At 33.6% G+C, this 19,029-nt stretch overlaps 1 protein-coding gene across 1 annotated transcript in view; it reads left to right on the plus strand.

Moving 5' to 3' along the window:
- FSIP2 (fibrous sheath interacting protein 2) overlaps positions 1 to 19,029 on the plus strand; it is a 91,970-nt gene that overhangs the window by 23,675 nt on the left and 49,266 nt on the right. The window contains exons 10-13 of the mRNA XM_059395494.1: positions 4,686 to 4,792; positions 6,996 to 7,059; positions 14,083 to 14,206; positions 17,390 to 17,426. Of these exons, the coding sequence (XP_059251477.1) occupies positions 4,686 to 4,792; positions 6,996 to 7,059; positions 14,083 to 14,206; positions 17,390 to 17,426 (332 nt within the window). The remainder of the gene's footprint in view (positions 1 to 4,685; positions 4,793 to 6,995; positions 7,060 to 14,082; positions 14,207 to 17,389; positions 17,427 to 19,029) is intronic.

Genomic DNA, 19,029 nt, shown 5'->3' on the forward strand with positions numbered 1-19,029 from the left:
CCCTTAACCCCCCATATTGCATCTCCACTTCCTCAAGGGATATTTTATTTTATTTTTTTTAATTTTTTTTTTTTTTAAATTTTTTATTTTTATAAACATATATTTTTATCCCCAGGGGTACAGGTCTGTGAATCACCAGGTTTACACACTTCACAGCACTCACCAAATCACATACCCTCCCCAATGTCCATAATCCCACCCCCTTCTCCCAAACCCCCTCCCCCCAGCAACCCTCAGTTTGTTTTGTGAGATTAAGAGTCACTTATGGTTTGTCTCCCTCCCAATCCCATCTTGTTTCATTCGTTCTTCTCCTACCCCCTTAACCCCCCATATTGCATCTCCACTTCCTCAAGGGATATTTTAAATCTATGATTCCTTCTTCATGGATTAACTGTAATACTTGTATAAAATGAACTTCCTCTTAATTACTACTTTGCTACAATGTGGTGTATAAGATACTTCAGAAAATCAGATTGATGCTTAATATTTTACCACCATTTATCAGTTTTCAAAATAGTTAATTGTTTCAGTAGCATCCTCCAACAGTGAGCAACCAGTTTTGTTTTATGTCATTATGAATTTATAGATTTAAATAAATTGAAAGTGCTTCAATACAGTTCTCTTACCGTGCTTATTCATGCTGAAAGTTTGATAGCTTTGGTGAGTGGGATCTCCGTTTAAGATAATTCTTGAGTCCTTTGTGACATAACCCTAATGATTTCTGATAGCTTCCTTGCTATCTGGGAAGACAGGATTATTCAACCTTATAGTGTACACATTCAAATTGCTTCAATATCATTGAGTTTTACTGTCGTTTTTGCAAAGATAAAGTGAACATATATAGATGATAGATATACAGACAGAACTGTTAGTGGAAATTCTGTTTTATTTATTTGTTCTTATGTGGATACAGTGTTCTCTTAATTACTGTAACTTTATAATAAGTCTTGAAATATGGCAATTTGAGTTCTCTAACATTCATGGTTCTTCTAGGCTGACTTGCTGATTGTTGGTCCCTTATATCTCTAATAAATTTTAGACTGAGCTTTCTAGTTTCTACAACATATTCTTCTGTGATTTCTTTGAAATCACTTTTCGTTTTCTTTTTCTCACTGGCTAGCACCTCCATGATAGTGTTGAATAAAATTATGATTGTGTACAACTTAATCTTGTTCCAAACACCTAAGGGAAAGCTATCAATATAAATTAGAGTATCATCTTTAGATATTTGAAGATAACTTTTATCATAGGAAGGACATATCCTCAAATTCTTCATTTACAAAGAGGTTTGATCATGAATGTGTATTGAACTTTATCATATTTTTCTCTGCATTTTTTGAGATGACCATCTAAATTTTCTTTTTTATGTTTTAATGTTGTTCTGAATCACTTTGGCTTATTTTTAATGAGTAATGGATTAACCTCATTCATTATGCATTAACTTTATCATGTATTGTTAGATTCAATTTATTTTACTTATGATTTTTGTATCTTTGCTAATGGGGAGATGTTTACTGAGGTTTTCTTTTCCTGTAATACCTTTCAGTGATTTTGGTATCAGAGTGATCTTGATCTCAAAGTATGAGCTGGGAAAGAAATTCATTCCTCTTCAATTTTCTGGAAGAGTTTGTGTGGAATTTATGTGATTTCTTCCTTAGATCTTAGGTATACTTCAGAAATGAAGTCATTAGAGCCTGGAGCTTTCTTTCTGGACATCTTTTTAACATATTCAATTTCCTTTGTAGTTCTTCATATCAACTATTCATGAATGAGATTAGTTTGTGTTTTTTAAGGAATTAGTCACTTGTATATATTGTTAAACTTAACTGCCATGCATTTTTCATAATATTCCTTTATTATTATTTTTAGTATTCTCTATAGATTGTTGTTGTGGTGTTATCTCTAATCTTCCTGATGCTGAAAATTTGTCTTCTCTTTTCCCTGGTCAATCTGGCTTTTGTTGAAGTTTTCAAAGAATCAGTTATTAGGTTCATTATTTTCTCTCTTTTTTCTATGTCTTTGATTTTCACTTTGATCTTTACTATTTTTCTTCTGCTTATAAATGTGGGCAAGAATGTGAAAGAATTGAAATTCTGATGCACAGGTGAATGATAGGTAAAAGGTATAGCCATTTTGGAAAACAGTGTGGTGTTTCTTAAAAGTTAAACTTATACCTACCATATGATCCAGTCATTCCACTACTAGGTATTTACCCAAGAGAAATGAAGACTCATGTCTACATAATTGACGTGTACATGACAGCTCATAAAGGTTTATTTGTGAAAGGCCAAAATGGAAACAACCCAAATAGTAGGTAAGTGGATAAAAAACTGTGATTTATCCATATAATAAAACACTTCTCAAGAGATGAAAAAATTTTAATGGTGTTGTAAAAGTTATTTTGATTGCAGTGATAGCCTCAGAGTTGTAGACATATTTTAAAATTTAAAAAAATTTCAATTTAAATAAGTGTGGTTTGTTGTATTTCAGTTACACTTCAATAGGTTGTTTTTAAAAAACTATGGTGTCTCTCTCTCATTTACTTTCAGGACCTGCATCAAATGTTATTTATCAATCTTTAAGTAGTTCAAAGACTGTTGTCAAAAAACCAGCAACTTCAGCTGGCCAGTTAGAAGTGCAAGTTAATGGTACAGAACAAAAGGTATAATATTGTCCCAATCTTTTGAATGGTGATTATTTATCTAGTTAATTTTTCACGTCTATGACCTATCTACTTCACTAGCATGATACTGATTGGCTAAGGGTATTATGATCTATTCATGAGGCCAAATCTCTCCTTAAGAGTATTGAGTCACTGTGTAATTTAGCAGAAACTAATTCAAACATTTAGCAATTGCAATAATAATAGCCAAAATTTATTGAACATCTATTGTTGACCAAGCCCTGTGCTCAACCAGAAGGATGGGAAAATGAGCAAATTGGGACACATAACGATAAAAACATGAATAAAACATAATCACTCCCCTTGAGGACCCATTACCTGATGGTGCAGACAGACACGGGAAAAATATCACAATGAAATGATGATCTCAAAATAAAAATAAAATTTTGGCCAAAATTTTGAGAAATATGTTTGCTAAGCTAGAGGCTGGATTGGAATGGGTTATATTTATTTCCCTTAGACAGATTGATGACTCTAAACTTTTTAGAACCAACCACTGAATGGATTACTATGCCTTTAAGCAACATATGGAATACTAGAAAAGGAACAATGGTACATTGCTACATAATGAACTCAGTTTTAAAGTAATTAAATTTGAGATTCCCTATAGAAGATAATCTAGAAGGTTGTTAATATATATTTTCCCTGAGACAATTTTCATGTGAAAGTTAGGGGATAAATGGGGGAAATTTTTTATAAATTTGGTTGATTGACAGAGGCAAACTTTCTTTTAGAAGTACAGTTGCTAATGAATGTTTTTCTCTATACCATATAGAAAGACAGAGTAACCAGAAAATCAAGTACTTTTGATGATAGAGGTAAAATAAAAAATAGTCATACTTGTTATTTTGTTAAGTTCATAATCATGGCTTTATCATATAGTTTTTCAAATTGTTCTACCTAATTATAAAATCCATGGTTATTTTGGAAAGCAAGGCATGGTATAAAATTATTTATGAATATAGATATTATAATTGGCTCATGTATTTCAGTGATTGTTTGATGAGTATAGCTTTTGCATTTTGCGAACTGTAGAAAAGTTAGGGTCCCTACTGTGGCTGTTTATAGTGCTACAACACATTACTGATATACTTGATTCAGTAAGGTATAGCACAGAGAACTATCTCCAGGAAGGTCCCTGTACTCCACTGCCATCAATTCTCCACAGATAATATGTCTTATTTCTCATCTCCCCTTCAGTGGACTACACATTAGCTAAATTTTTCTGTGCCTTGTTAGATTTCTGGAAGTCACTAAAAATACTTCCATACATATCCTTCATATATATACAGAAAATATTAGACACCCCCATCCAGTGGCCAATGATTCCTGCAAATTCAATACAATATCAAAGTCATCATCTTCCTGATCTTTCTTCTGTTTTCACCCAGGCACAAGATGTGAGTTATCTTTGACTCCTTTTTTTTTTTGTATTTGCAATCCAAAGTTGCCACTTTCTGTCTATCTCCTTTTCTTTTGCCCTTTTCTATTTTTTTCATTCCCACAGTTTCTACCCTGTTTCCTTCATTCTTGACTATTTCAGTAACCTTCCTCCATTCTCCTCCTCCTCCTTTAATCCACTATAAATTTTACTGTTAAAGCAGTCTTCCCTAAAACACAGCTTTGGTTATTCCCCTACCCAAGTAGTGACTGGTCTTCCATTGCAGACTGAATGAAATGGAAACAATTCTGGCAGTGGTCTGTGTTTAATTATAGGCATTAAACTGGCATAATGTTAAATAAATTAGGATTAGAGGTTAAGGATTTCAGACTTGTCTCTAAAGGCAATGGTGAACCACTGGAAATCTGCAGCCAGTGAACACTTAAAAAGGTCATATTATTCTTGGAGATACTTCCTTAACTCAAATATATCCCTAATTGTGGTAATTTAGTGATTGTGCTGGCTCAGCAGAGAGCACTGGATCAGATATATTCATTAGCATTCACCCTTGCTCCAGAAATATGATCTTCTGATATGTAAAATTCTCTCTTCTTTCTCTAGGAGCTGTATTCACCTCAGCTCAAAATTCAGTTATTTCACCTCAAGCTTCACCCACAAGAAATTATCCAAGAACTTCACAGTCTTACTTGGATCCTCCAAAAAATGAGGTATATAATATTTCTCTTGCTCTAAATGCAAGTAGAATAAATGAATAAAAAGTGAATAAAAAAAGAATAAAGTTGGTATAAAAATTTTCAATCATGAAGGGACCATAACAAACTGCTTCACTCCCTGAAATTAGTCATATTATAATAAGATTTTAATAGGCCTCAGATAATTTTTCTAAATATAATTCACAGTACATACCCGAGCCTTTAGAGGAAATATTAATGTGGCCTTTGATTGGGCTTTGACTAATACTGGTGGACTGGTCAGAGAAAATCATGCTATCAGTCCTCTTGGCTCTTGACCAGCCATCAGAGTCCTGCTATTGGAAAGTTAAACCCAAAGATTCAGGGTATGTCTTCTTACATAAACTAGATTTTTTTTTCCTCTGTGAGTTGCCTTCTTATTATAGGAGTCAAAACCACATCATCCATTCCATTAGTAGCAAAGTGTTAACTGTTTAACCATGTTAAAGAAGTTAACGTGATTTGAAAATGGCAATTTATTAAGTTCTTTCCAAATGAATTCTACTTGACTTGGGTAGGAAGTGGCATCATTTTCTGTTTCTTCTAATGCATAATAATTGACAGACTACATTACATATAACTTCTAAGATATATGTTTACTATAAAATGCTTCTTTATAGTACAGTTTTATTATTCATATTTTATAGCTCAGTGTTCTACTATGTCATTATCCATTTCAAGTATGCTAAGAGTCAAAAAAAATCTTAACAACTTCAATATTTAAAATCTTCAATCTGCCCAATAGATTGCAAAAGCTATGTCCTTTACTAAAAAACAAATAAACAAACAAAAACTCCTGTAAAAACAGTATTTAAATTTTACTGCTGACCTTTTTTGTTCAATGTGTTTATTAAATTTTCCACTTATGTTGATCTCAAAAGAGTACCAAATGTCCAGAAGTTCCTAATTTATTATGAGAAACAGCATGGCCATCTTATTATACAAAGTATTACACTCAGCTTCCAACATGTACACAGGCTACCACTGTCAGAAAATGTATTTCTAGCAACCTTCAGCTCTCAGACCCGGGGTGCAAAAAAGAAGCCTATTTATTTCACTGGATTTACCTCCTTGAACATGTTGAGTTCTTGAACAAGTCTAGAGAATGACATTCCTCTATATTCACAGAGCCTGTTCTGTGGTCCAGCTCTACTTAAACTTTTCTCCTATTGTAGCTTTGTTTAAAAACACGTCTATGTTTTTGTTCCACTGAGTTTACTTTCTAATCAGCGCACTCCACAGATAGTTTATTTTAGGATGCCAGCGAATACTACTGTGTAGGAAAGAGTTAACACAGCAGGCTTGAGACTGCTGTCTTTAGAAGGGCCTGCTTTCAAGGTTGCCCTTTGTCTAGTGTTGGGAAGGTTAGCTTTTCTAACAGTCCCTAAGTGATACAGAACTTTCCCTACCTGAATGGATGGTGCATTCTATTGCAAATAACGTGATTTTTGCCAACCATCTGATTTCTTTTTAGGTTAGAATTTTGATATACATTAAGATGGAGGGTGTCCTTATGATCAGTCTTCAATACAGACTCAATAAAGACTGAGTACTAACTTTCTAATTGATTTCTTTGGGCAGAAACACTGTACATGTTACTGCATTTTTTTTTTAATTGTTGGAGAAAAGTGTGTCCTCTTAAGTGTGTTCTTTCACAGGAGGAGAGAGCATAAGAAAAACTATGCATGGATTTTTCCATACTCAGCCTATGTCTTCTACCCTTCCTTATCCTATAGTGTATGCTTTTACTGTAATAAATCTTAGATGCAAGTACAACTATATTCTGAGTTCCATGAGCCTTAGCAAATCACCAAATGTTTAGGCGGTCTTGTGGACCTCCCATGATACAACTGTGAACTTTTAACTTCTGTAAATAGATTTAATATAAATATCACAAAATATGTGCATTTCTTTCTCCGCTTGACTTATTTGGTGAGTGCTGTGAAGTGTGTAAACCTGGTGATTCACAGACCTGTACCCCTGGGGATAAAAATATATGTTTATAAAAAATAAAAAATAATATTAAAAAAAATGTGTGCATTTCTTAAAAATTGACACTTAAGAGAAATTCTCAAAATCTTAAATTTCTGTATTTTAAATATGTAAGTAATAGTTGATGTTCAAATGCTGGGGGAAAAACTCCGTTGAGGATGTTTGTTTTGTTGTTTGGATTATGTAGAAGGAGATAAATGCTGATTGGAATGAAAGAACAAACAAGAGATCAAGCTACTTCTGTGAATCAGGTAAATATCAGTAACAGCTATTAATAAGTTATGCAATCTCTTAATTCACCTTTTCAACTAATATGTATTGAGCTCCTGCTTTATGCCTAGTATGGTGCTGAATATTCCTTGAATGTTTGGTATAAATCACTGGCAAAATATTTAACCTGGTCCTGGCTCTCTTAGTGAGAAAAAATTTAAAGCTACAGATTCAATTAGATTTGAAACTATGTATTTTGTTTCTTTTTAAGTTTGTTTTCACCACTACACTTTTCTTATAAATTTATTCATCTAAATTTTCAAATTTCTTGGCATAAACTTATCATATATCCTATCCACATGGATCAGATTATCAGAAGGCAGTATAGCATAATAGGGAGGAACATATATTCGGGCAAGACTACTTAAATTGAACCCATACTCCAACACTAAAAATTTATGTCTGGCCAAGTTATTTAATTTCTCTGTTCTTCGATTTTTCCAACTATAAAATGAGAATGTTACCTAACACGAATTCACTGCCCATCTCTGGAAAGGCCGATTGAGAGGTGAGTTTTGATTGGAAAGGAATCTTTGAACTTTATTCAGGAGGCCAGAAATCTGCAGAGAAGCAGACTCTTGTCAGAGGTTTCTGCTTGGCCATAAGATTTTTAAAGGGGTTTAATCAGTTAAGAGAGTGCAGGAGTCTGTGACATTTTTTGATTACCTGCAGACTCAGTGATGCCAGCTACAGTTATTTCAGAGCTCAGAAGCTGTGCAAGAAGTTCTATTTCTTGGGTGTCCAGAGTGGATGTTGTGCAAGAAGGTCTGGTTTCCTGGTACCCAGGGGATGTGCAAGACTACTCTGTTCCTTCTACAAAGAAGGGCAAGGTCTACAGATGCACAAAGTGAGGTCAGTAAAGTCACTGTGTGACCTTAAAAAAGAAAAATATTTTGCTGAAAGATTTTTTGGCTAATCAGAGTCCAGGTGGCTTCAAACAGGTTTCTGGCCTCTGTGGCCTGGGAATGCTCTGGTCCTTCATTCCCAGGCCAGTGGTTTGCATATCTCAAAGAAAGTAAATTAGTAAATTAGTTCTGTTACAGATCAAGGACCTTAGGTCAGTAAGCAAAAAGTGGGTTGATTTGAAGCAAGTTAACCTTTAAGACTGGCTGGAGTTCTGTTACATGAACAGTAATAATAATACGTCATTCATATGATTCCTATAGCAATTCATTATGTTAGTATTTGTAAAAGTGCTTAGAATAGGGTGTGGTGATATGTAAGAGATTTTGAAATGTACTGTAAAATTTAATGTACAATATTTTCATTTTTTTCTAGATCATATCTAAATTCCAATTTTTTGTTACTTTGTATTTATAAATGAGTTTTGTAATTTCAAGTATATTGGATTTCTAGTTTCCTTTTTGTTATTGATTTCCAATTTAATTGCTTTGTGGACTGACACCATGGCCTTTATGGCACCGGACTTTTGAAATATCTTCAGAATTGCTTTATTGGCTTAGCACACATGATTAATTTTTTACATGTTCTGTGTGTTTGAAAATTATAAATATTATTAATTTGGTGGTGCCATGTTCTAAATATTTTCATTCAATCAAACTGTTGAATTTTGTAGTTCATATATCTTATATATCAAATATATTATATATATATGTACTATATACTTATTTTAGTATATTATGTATTATATAATATGTTATATAATATATAATACACTATATATAATATATATTTTAATGTGTATATATATGTACTATATAATTATTTCTATTTACTCTGTTCTAAAAATCATTGGGAATGATTAGTTTATCAATTCCTCCATGTAGTTCTGTCCATTTTTAATTTTTATTTTTTGATCTAGGTTAGCAGGCACATCCAGGACTATCCTGGTGAATAGAGGGTTTTTTCATTTTTTCATTTAAATTTCAGTTAGTTACCATACTGTGTAATATTAGTTTTAGGTGTAAAATTGAACTTTTTGTTATTATGTATGACCTTTATCATAAGTGATGCTTTTTGTCTCAAATTTAGTAGATCTGATACTAATATAGCTATATCATCTTTCTAGTATCTTTTTATGTATAGATGTGGCTTTTATAAACACTCTACATCTGCATCATCTTGTTTTATTTTTATTGAGTCTTGGAGTTTGACTTTTATTTGAATTTAAACCATTTACATTTATGTTTTTACAATGTTTGGAAGATTTTTACTGCCTTATTGGTGCTTTGCTTTGTTCTACTTTTTTATATTTTCCTTTAATTTCTCCTTTTTGCTTTCTTTCAGTGTTAAGCTATTTTTTTCTTATGTTATGTAGGTCATCATACAGTACATCATTAGTTTTTGATGTAGTAGTCCATGATTCATTATTTGCATATAACACCCAGTGTTCATTGCAACACCTGCCCTTCTTAATACCCATCACTGGGTATGAAGGGGTATCTCATCCCCCACTCTGAAACCCTCAAATTGTTTCCCTGAGTGTGTAGTCTCTCATGATTCATCTCCCCCTATGAATCTTCCCACCTTCTGTTTTCTCTTCCTTCCCCTAATGTCCTCCATGCTATTCCTTCTGTTCCACGTATGAGTGAAACCATATTATTATCTTTCTCTGCTTGATTTATTTCACTTAGCATATTCCCCTCCAGTTCCATCGTGTTGATGCAAATGGTGGGTATTCATCCTTTCTAATGGCTGAGTAATACTCCATTGTCTATATGAACCATGTCTTCTTTATCCATTCATCTGTCAAAGGGCATATCAGCTCCTTCCACAGTTTGGCTATTTTAGATATTGCTGCTATGAACATTGGGGTGCATGTGCCCCTTCTTTTCACCATATCTGTATCTTTGGAGTAAATACCCAATAGTCCAATTGCTGGGTCATAGGGTACCTCTATTTTTAACTTCTTAAGGTACCTCTATTCTTTTTTCCAAAGTGGCAGTTCAACATGCATTCTCACCAGCAGTGTAAGAGGGTTCCCTTTTCTCCACATCCTCATCAACGTTTGTTGTTTCCTTCCTTGTTAATTTTTGCCTTTCTAACTCATGTAAGGTGGTATCTCAATGTGGTTTTGATTTGAATTTCCCTGATGGCTCATGATGTTGAACATTTTTTTCTGTGTCTGTTAGCCATTTGTATGTCTTCGATGGAGAAGCGTCTCTTCATGTCTTCTGCCCATTTTTTTAACTTGAGTATTTGTTTTTGGGGTGTTGAGCTTGAGAAGTTCTTTATAGTTCTTAGATACCAGCCCTTCATCTATAATGTCATTTGCAAATATCTTCTCCCATTCATTGGTTGCCTCTTGATTTTGTAGACTGTTTCCTTTGCTGTGCAGAAGATTTTTATTTTGATGAAGTCCCAAAAGTTCATTTTTGCTCTTGTTTCCCTTGCCTTCGGCGATGTGTCATGAAAGAAGTTGTTGCAGCTAGTGTCAAAAAGGTTGCTGTCTATGTTCTCTCTTTGATTTTGATGGATTCCTGTCTCCCACTGAGGTCTCTCATCCATTTTGAGTTTATCTTTGTGTATCATATAAGATAATGGTCAAGTTTCATTCTTCTGTATATAGTTGTCCAATTCTCCCAGCACTATTTATTGAAGAGACTGTGTTTTTCCATTGGATATTTTTTCCTGATTTGTTGAAGATTAATTGACCATATAGTTGAGAGTCCACTTTTGGACTTTCTTTATTATTTTTTATTATCTTCTTTCTTCTAAAACTTCAGTTATGTATATTTAGAGCTTTTTTTTTCTATATCCTTTAACGACTATCGTGCTTTCCATTTCTCCGTGCTGCATTCTGGTTAATTTATTCAAATTTGTCCTCCAAACCTCCAATTCTTTCTTTAGCTTATTTAATTTACTATTTTATCAATTCAATGTATTTTGAAATTTCTCTGATTAAACATTATATATATGCATACACACACACACACACACACACACACACACGTAATTCCTGAACAATTATTTTTCAAGTTTAACTGGACTTTTTTGATAAGTTCTTGTTCTATTCCCATGTTTTCCAATCCCTTCTTTAAATATTTAAACATATAAGACAAACTTTTTGAATATTCTATATCTGGTAATTCAAATACCTGAAATCACTGATGTCTAAGTCTAATGCTTTTTTCCCCCCCCATTAACAGTCATGGGGTTTGTTTCTTCATATTTGTCTCTGTGTGTGTGCGTGTGTATGTAGGGGGTATTATTGTTATATGTGAGCTCATTTTTGACAGAAATGTATCATTGAGAATTCTATATTTCGATAGTATGTGTTGTTCTATAGAAACAAATTCAATCCATTAAATATGTAGAGCTTTTTGAACACCAATTAAACTTCTATAAAGCTGTTTAAAAATTCTCCATATACTTTTGCTAGGCATCCAAAAGTTATAAATACAGATTCATTTTAAAATAATTTCTCACTTGGAGTTTTATGGCCATGCAGTAGATTTGAACCTCAAAGTCATATAGGAATCATAATCACAGATTATCTCTTAAGAGATATTTTAATTTTTTTCCTCTTCTTCCTTTATCCACAGCTGAAGCCAAGACATAGTTTATTTGTGCTGCTACCTCCGTGACATGAGTTTTGTTTGTTTTGTTTTCTTTTTTGTTATGACAACTCTTCAACCAATGTATAGCTCTTTGGCATCCAGTACATTTTTAGAAGCTCTTACTCCGTTTTGATTCCCCATTTTGTTTGTAGGTATTGCCAATGCGCATAGAGCAAGCATCAGCTGCAAAAGTTGCTTATCGCTCTAGATTTGTGTTATTCCAAATTTTTTTTTAATTTTTTATTTTTGATAAACATATATTTTTATCCCCAGGGGTACAGGTCTGTGAATCACCAGGTTTACACACTTCACAGCACTCACCAAATCACATACCCTCCCCAATGTCCATAATCCCACCCCCTTCTCCCAAACCCCCTGCCCCCGGCAACCCTCAGTTTGTTTTGTGAGATTAAGAGTCACTTATGGTTTGTCTCCCTCCCAATCCCATCTTGTTTCATTTATTCTTCTTCTATCCACTTAAGCCTCCATGTTGTATCACCAAATTTTTTACTCTGAAAGATTTATCTTAATATGTTTAAAAGCTTAGCTGCTTTTAAGAGGGTGGTTTTAATGATTTATATAGAATTCTAGGCAAATATTTTAGATATTTACTCTAGCATATCAATGGAAACCGAAAACCTTTTTATTTATTACTTTGCTTTTAAAATAGTATTGACTTCACACTTAATTTCTCAGATCTGTGCACTCTTAATTCTAGTTACTTCTACCAAACTGCACACAAAAACGTATCTACAAAAACAAAAACAAAAACAAAAAACAAACTCAAAAAAGTTTCACAGGGTTTAAGTAAGTGTTTTTATAGACATGGTTAGTACCTATTGGTTTCTCATTTGCTGGAAGATACAAGAGTTACCATCTAAACTTAACTTTGAACTAGTTCTAATTACTAAAACTACTTTCTGAATTTAGGGCAATCTTTTTATCTAAAACTTTTATTAATTTTTGTTTTTGCATAATTGACATACACCAAATCAGTATGTCTGTAGAGATGGACTGCAGAAAGACTTCCTATATCACTTCAATCCCAAGTATTTCCCAAAACTCAGCAATAGAATCATGCTGGATTATATATAAAGTTAGATAATATCCGGGGCACCTGGGTGGCTCAGTGGGTTAAAGCCTCTGCCTTCGGCTCGGGTCATGATCCCAGGGTCCTGGGATCGAGCCCTGCATCAGGCTCTCTGCTCAACGGGGAGCCTGCTTCCCTTCCTCTCTCTCTCTCTGTCTCTCTGCCTTCTTGTGATCTCTGTCTGTCAAATAAATAAAATCCTTAAAAAGAAAAAAAAAAGATAATATCCAAGTAGGAGGAGATTAATGGCAGCAAATCAATCAATAAATGTTTAGGAATATATTAATTGAATAATGGATTCAACAAACAAATGTTACTGGATACTTACTATGTGTTAAGTGCTGAGGATATAGTGGTAAATTTATGTCATAGTCAGGAACACAGAAGAGTAAACATTTAATTATGATATAACATAATGAGTTTTATAATAGAAACGTGTAGAATGCTTCAGGAGCACTAACGAAGGATATTTATTTACTTAGGCAAAGTTTTCTAGTGGAATTAATACAAACTGAGTGAAGCCTAAAAGAAGAGAAATTGAAAAGAAGGAATAGGATGCTCCAGACTAAGGAAATGGCAAAAAATCAAAGGCCCAATAGCATGAAAAACTGATATATTTAGCAAATTATGTCATTCTGTGTCTATGGACCATAGAATACATATGAATGGATAGAGACTAGCCAGAGTAGACACTGCTGAGGTGAGAAGATCAGATTATATGGTATATTTTATGCCTTCCTAAGGAATTTAGGCTTCATTGTGGAGAAACTCTGGAGGCCTTTAAACAAGATAGCACCAAAGAATAAAGATCTACTAGAGGATATTAATTTCCACTTTACAAGTTGCCAGAGAAGTATATAAACTAATTATAATTTTATTTTTCTAATAAATAGGACCTCATGTTCATGCTACAGCCCATGGTACTCTCCCTTCTCATGCTTTCTCAAATACGTAAGTATCTAAGAAAATTAATGTGTAAATATAAATTAATATTTTAATAATTATATGAGTGCTATTCAAAAGCAAATGATTATACGGAATCCTCTAGTAGTTCTACTTGGATTTAGTGAGACTTCTGTCTTTTGCAAACTCTCAGCACTAAGCTTAAATTGTAAAGCAGACAAGAGAATGTTTTTCCTCTTCTCTGTTTCCTTATCCCCACTGTGGTTCTATCTTCCCCCTTCACTTCAGAATCTTCATACCACGTCTGAATATATCCAACAGTAATCCCTCCTCTTCAGAAGGCTTCCAGCATCTGGATCTTGTTTCTTTGCTTTTATCTCCTTTGAAACATTTATCATTTACTAGGCCTTTTGAGATTATTGGCTTCCGAAGAATGGTAACTTAGTTTACTGCAAATATTGACGACATAATCAATTATTCTTCTCCTAAAGGGTATTTGCAATATAATCCCAAATCCTCTGATGATGGAAATTGTAAGTCTCTGGAGAAGAAATTTGGGAGGCCTCAGGGATTTTCATTCCTCAAACCTCAATGGCCACCTATTATGGTGGTTAGGTATGGTTTTCTCAACTCTAGGGGAAAAAAAAAGAAACCTATTATTTTAGACCCAATATCATCACCTTCTTAAAAAGATAATATGACAAATAATGTTTGGGATATATTTTAGAAACCCCAGATCCCTATGAAAATGGTAGGCCAGAGTTAAGTGATGTATGGTGATAAAGGGTATCAAAATATTCAGATCAAACTTCCTTGGAGGAAGTATCGTGATGCTGTCAATTTAACTGACTACTGAGAATTCATAGGATATGTAGCAGTGTAATAGATGCAGAAGGAAGAAAACTGACAAGTTCAGTTTAAAGCACAAAGTGGAGGAATGACGATCACGTGTAAACAATGACTATATATATTTTACTTGTTGAATAAATACATATAATATAAATATTAGTATAAATACTTGCCTCTTCATTAAACAAGTTAGAAGAGGCTCCTAATGAAGTCTTAATTCCTGCCTCTTCATTTTCTCCCACCCAAGATTACAGACCTACAGAATCAATTCATAGTAAATATTTTGGCTACTCTTAAATTAATAATCTTGGCTCAGCTAAGATTATTAACTCTAGGCATGGTCTGGGTTTCTTTCACCAGTCCCTCCCAAACTAACAGGAATAAAATACATTTAGCTTCATGTACCCATCCCAGTCTCAGGTCAGAGTACAAATAAAGCACAACTAACAATACTTTCCATTCTGGCTCTGGCCATCATACACATATCACGTTCCTCTTGTTCTGATTTAACTCCAGATTTCATAAGACTCTATGAAGAATCACCACATCTGATCTACTGTCCACCTCATATTCCCTCTCTTTCCTCTATAATTTAGTTCTATCTTTTTCTAATGTTAATATAAAAGGAATACAGAAAGGTTTATAAAATAGACATGGAAATTCAGGACCAAAAGAATGAAGACAAAGCCAATACCATAGCAGTAGGGGTGTAAATGGAGTTGAAATAATTATGTACTGCAATTAGGTAATGAGTAAGTTCATATTATTGGGATGGAAGACATAAAGAGTAACAGAGTGAAGAGGCAGTATGTCCGCAGCTGTGCAGATTGTGGTCAGGAATTTGTAGTTTACTTAATAGGTAGCACTCTGATGGTTTGGAAGGGGAATGTAGTGGTCATATTGGCAGGCATGATAGACAGTCTGTCAGAATATATAAGAAAAACTGAAGGCAAGAAACCAGGAACTAGTTCTAGAAGTCCATTAGTGACCTGCATGAAGGCTTCATTTTGTATTGGAGAGTAGGCCTAGATCCAAAAGACTTTAAATGAGAATTTATCAAACATTTATTAAGAAACTTTATGTTTTTTTATGTTCAAAACATAATGCTAAGTGTTAAGCAGAGACCACAATGAACAAAGCCATGCCCCTGTGATTGCAAGGTGTTGTTTTTTATGGATACCGTGGAGCTGGAGAAAGGGGATAGAAATAGAGCAAGTTAAAACACCACAAAGCTCACTGTTTTTACCTAGATGAACTATTTTTCTTGAATAAACATTCTCTGGAATGCTAAAAGTCTTTGGTTAATTTTCAGAGTTCTGAATACTGAAAAAAAAATAACTATAAAAACATTTACTATGAAATTGTTTTAAAAAAACAATGGTTTTCCCATTGCTTTTATGGAGGAGTAAGTTTTCAGAGATCCTCATTCTGTTTTTTTCACTGATGTCATACTTTATCTGGTTATTATAATTGTTCAAAGTGGTCTTCATTAAAGCTTTCTGTTACTTGGTCAATTTTATTCTTAGGTCTTTGCTTTTTGGATCTATGTGCATGCCTTTGTGGCAGAGAGCCTGTTGGGAACAGTTATCAGTTAATAGGTTGGATTCCATGAGTTCTGTTAGGTACCTACAGTATATGTGGGGAGAATAGAAAAATGAATCTGGGAGAGTTAGATTGGAGAATGACTAAAAAAGAAAATTATGCTTAGGTTGACCTGAGAAACCGAATCCTGAAAAAATAAAGAAGGCCAAAAGATAGAAAACATGTCACTGATATCAGCTTTCATGCTCCAGGTTCCATCCCACAAAAAGGTTTTAGTCTAAATATGTCTAATTTCTGAGCTGAAACCAGTAAAGATGGGTTTTTTGGGTTTTTTTTGTTTGTTTTGTTTTGTTTTCCTCCCAAGATTTAGGATGTAATTCTCAGTCTTGCTGTTTCTCATGACTGAATTTTAGACTTTAGGAAAAACTGAATGTTATCATGTATAGCACAGGCCTATAAAAATGAAAAAAGAATGTCAATTTTCTTTTAAGGAAGCAGGAAAAGAACTGAAATACATAAAAGTATCGTATATCTGATTATAAGAAAAGAGCCTGTGTTGAAATTTATGAAAGTATTATATGGTCTTTGATCTGGTTTTATTAACTACTTATATTTTCTTTAATTTTCATTATTTGTTACAATTCAGAATTTTTTTTATTTCATTAGTGTATGTTGATAAATAATTCTTTTTTTTTTATTTATTTATTTATTTTTTTTATTTATTTATTTTTTTAATTTTGTATTTTTTATAAACATATATTTTTATCCCCAGGTGGATCAAGAAGATGTGGTTGATAAATAATTCTAATTAGAACACATGACATAATATTTTCATATGAAGAAAAGGTCTCCCTCTAAATTAGTACTTCATATGGCTAGGAACCTATTGTTTTAACCCACAGTTAATAATAATCATTATTAATGAATAATCATTCACATATTCCCTTCTTGCTGTTTGGTGAAAGAGTAGGTGGGACCATGGGATTTAAAAGAGTAGGTAAAGGATTATCAGAAAGCTCTGGTCAAATACTTTACTTTATGTTGCCTTTTACCAGGCAGAAAGGACTAGCCCACCTTCTAGCTCCAATTCAGTGGCGTCCCCAAGAGAAGCACAGAGCAGGCATGGCAAAGGTGGCTCAAAAGTAGACTTTTCAGATAGATACATATTGTTATGCAGCAGCCACAATTCTATTCTCCTAAGCAATAAAGTAAGTGGTTATCAAAGGAGCAGGATAAATTGAGGGGGAGGGACAAAAAAAGTTTATTTCACCTTTTGAATTTCCGGAGAAAACCCTGAAGTATAAGGAGAAGAAACAGATGATTCAATGATTAGAACTTTTGGGAAAAGTTATATGAATTCTTCACCCTAGGTAATAACTAAATGCTCAACCTTTCTTAATTTTACAGAGAACAGAACCTCCTACAAAACTGCATGCGAGAGAAAGTATGTATCATAAAATCATTTGATAAAGCAACATATTTAAAAACTGTGAATCAAATGATGAGTAATTACCTATCGATATTGGTTTATCTCTTTGACCTTTTTTTTCTTTAAAGTTTGCTTTCAGTTAATTCTTAAATTTTGCAGTGATCTAAAGTTCTTATCAAAAGATAACATTGGCCCTTCAGGAAGAAATCTCATGGGCATAGAAGTGTATGGAATGACATTAAAGGACCTAGCCATCATAACAGCATCAAATACCACAAACTCATTTTATCATGGGAAGCCTTTGTGTGACAAGCTTTGCAGACTTGGCTGGTGAGCTGGAATGCCTGGGTCTGGCTTAGCCATTTTAGTGAGATGACCTGGTCATCTAAGTAACTAAAAAAGGTGCCCTGGTCACCTGGTCACATAAAAAAGTACCTGGTCACCTATGAGCTGAGCCTTGGAAGAGGCAGTTCCATTAGAGAACAACACATACTCTTATATACTTTTTTACACTGACTCTTACTCAAGTCATAGAATGTGTAGCAAATATAAAAGCTCTGATTCAAGGGAATATTTCTGTTTAATATTTAAATGGAAGCAACTGAAAACTAGGTTCTAATTACTAAACTTCAATACATAGAAAACTTCATGAATATCTCTCTTTCATATATCAAAGTTGGAAAGCTTCACAACTAGCCTAGGAGTAATAATGTAGATTTTTTTTAGTATCTCCAATAATAAGAAAAATAATATATATTGAATGTCTTAGTTTATATGTGCTAGAGTAGATTAGAACAATTGCTTTTTCTGTTAAAATCTGATTTAGGATGCCATTATATAAAACAAGTATTTTACAACATATGCTGCCATCCAAAATGTGTTTTCAAAGCACTAGCCATTGTACAGTAAAGTAAAAATTACATTAGGAGACTCATGAATTACAGCAAGATAGAATTGCTTTTCCTAAGGTGCCTCCAAACACTCTCAAATGTGTCAGGAAAGAGTATGTTACACAGGTGTTAAATTTTCTTTGAATGTTTGCCTGAACTGTGACTATTTCCATGCTAATCTAAGGTAATTCTTTGGTTATGAACAGCCCCATTAGAGCAATCATACTGTTTAACCTGGTGTCTGTGTACCAGCCTTCCAGTCTTTGCTGCCAATTACTCAAATTTACAGCCTTTATGTCTTAAGAGTAATAACAATTTAAAAACAGACTACTCATTTATGACAGGCAAAAGGATTTTTACAAGCCTAAATTCATTTTCAGTAAATAAGAAGTGGTTTATAGAATTCTACAGATGCATTGTTTCTACTTTTGGTCCATTTTAAGCTGTGACATTACCACTGACTACTAAGAAAATGGTTTTCCAAATCTGGTCACTGGGTTTCTATTTCTGGCTCAAAAAGGAATTCAATTTCTCTACCCTGTTCCTCTCCTGGCTCTTTCAGATCCCAGTCTAGGAGGAGCCCTTTGCCTCTATCTTAACTAGTTTGTTCCTTCATTGCACCATCTTTTCTCAGCCTTCCTATCTAAAACAGTTTGCTTTGATACTCTTGTGGAATACAAAGCCAGTCATCTCCATAGACATTAAATTTTCTGTTGCCTATCAAATAA

The sequence above is a fragment of the Mustela nigripes genome, chromosome 3, assembly GCF_022355385.1.
Source record: "Mustela nigripes isolate SB6536 chromosome 3, MUSNIG.SB6536, whole genome shotgun sequence".
Classification (NCBI taxonomy): Eukaryota; Metazoa; Chordata; class Mammalia; order Carnivora; family Mustelidae; genus Mustela; species Mustela nigripes.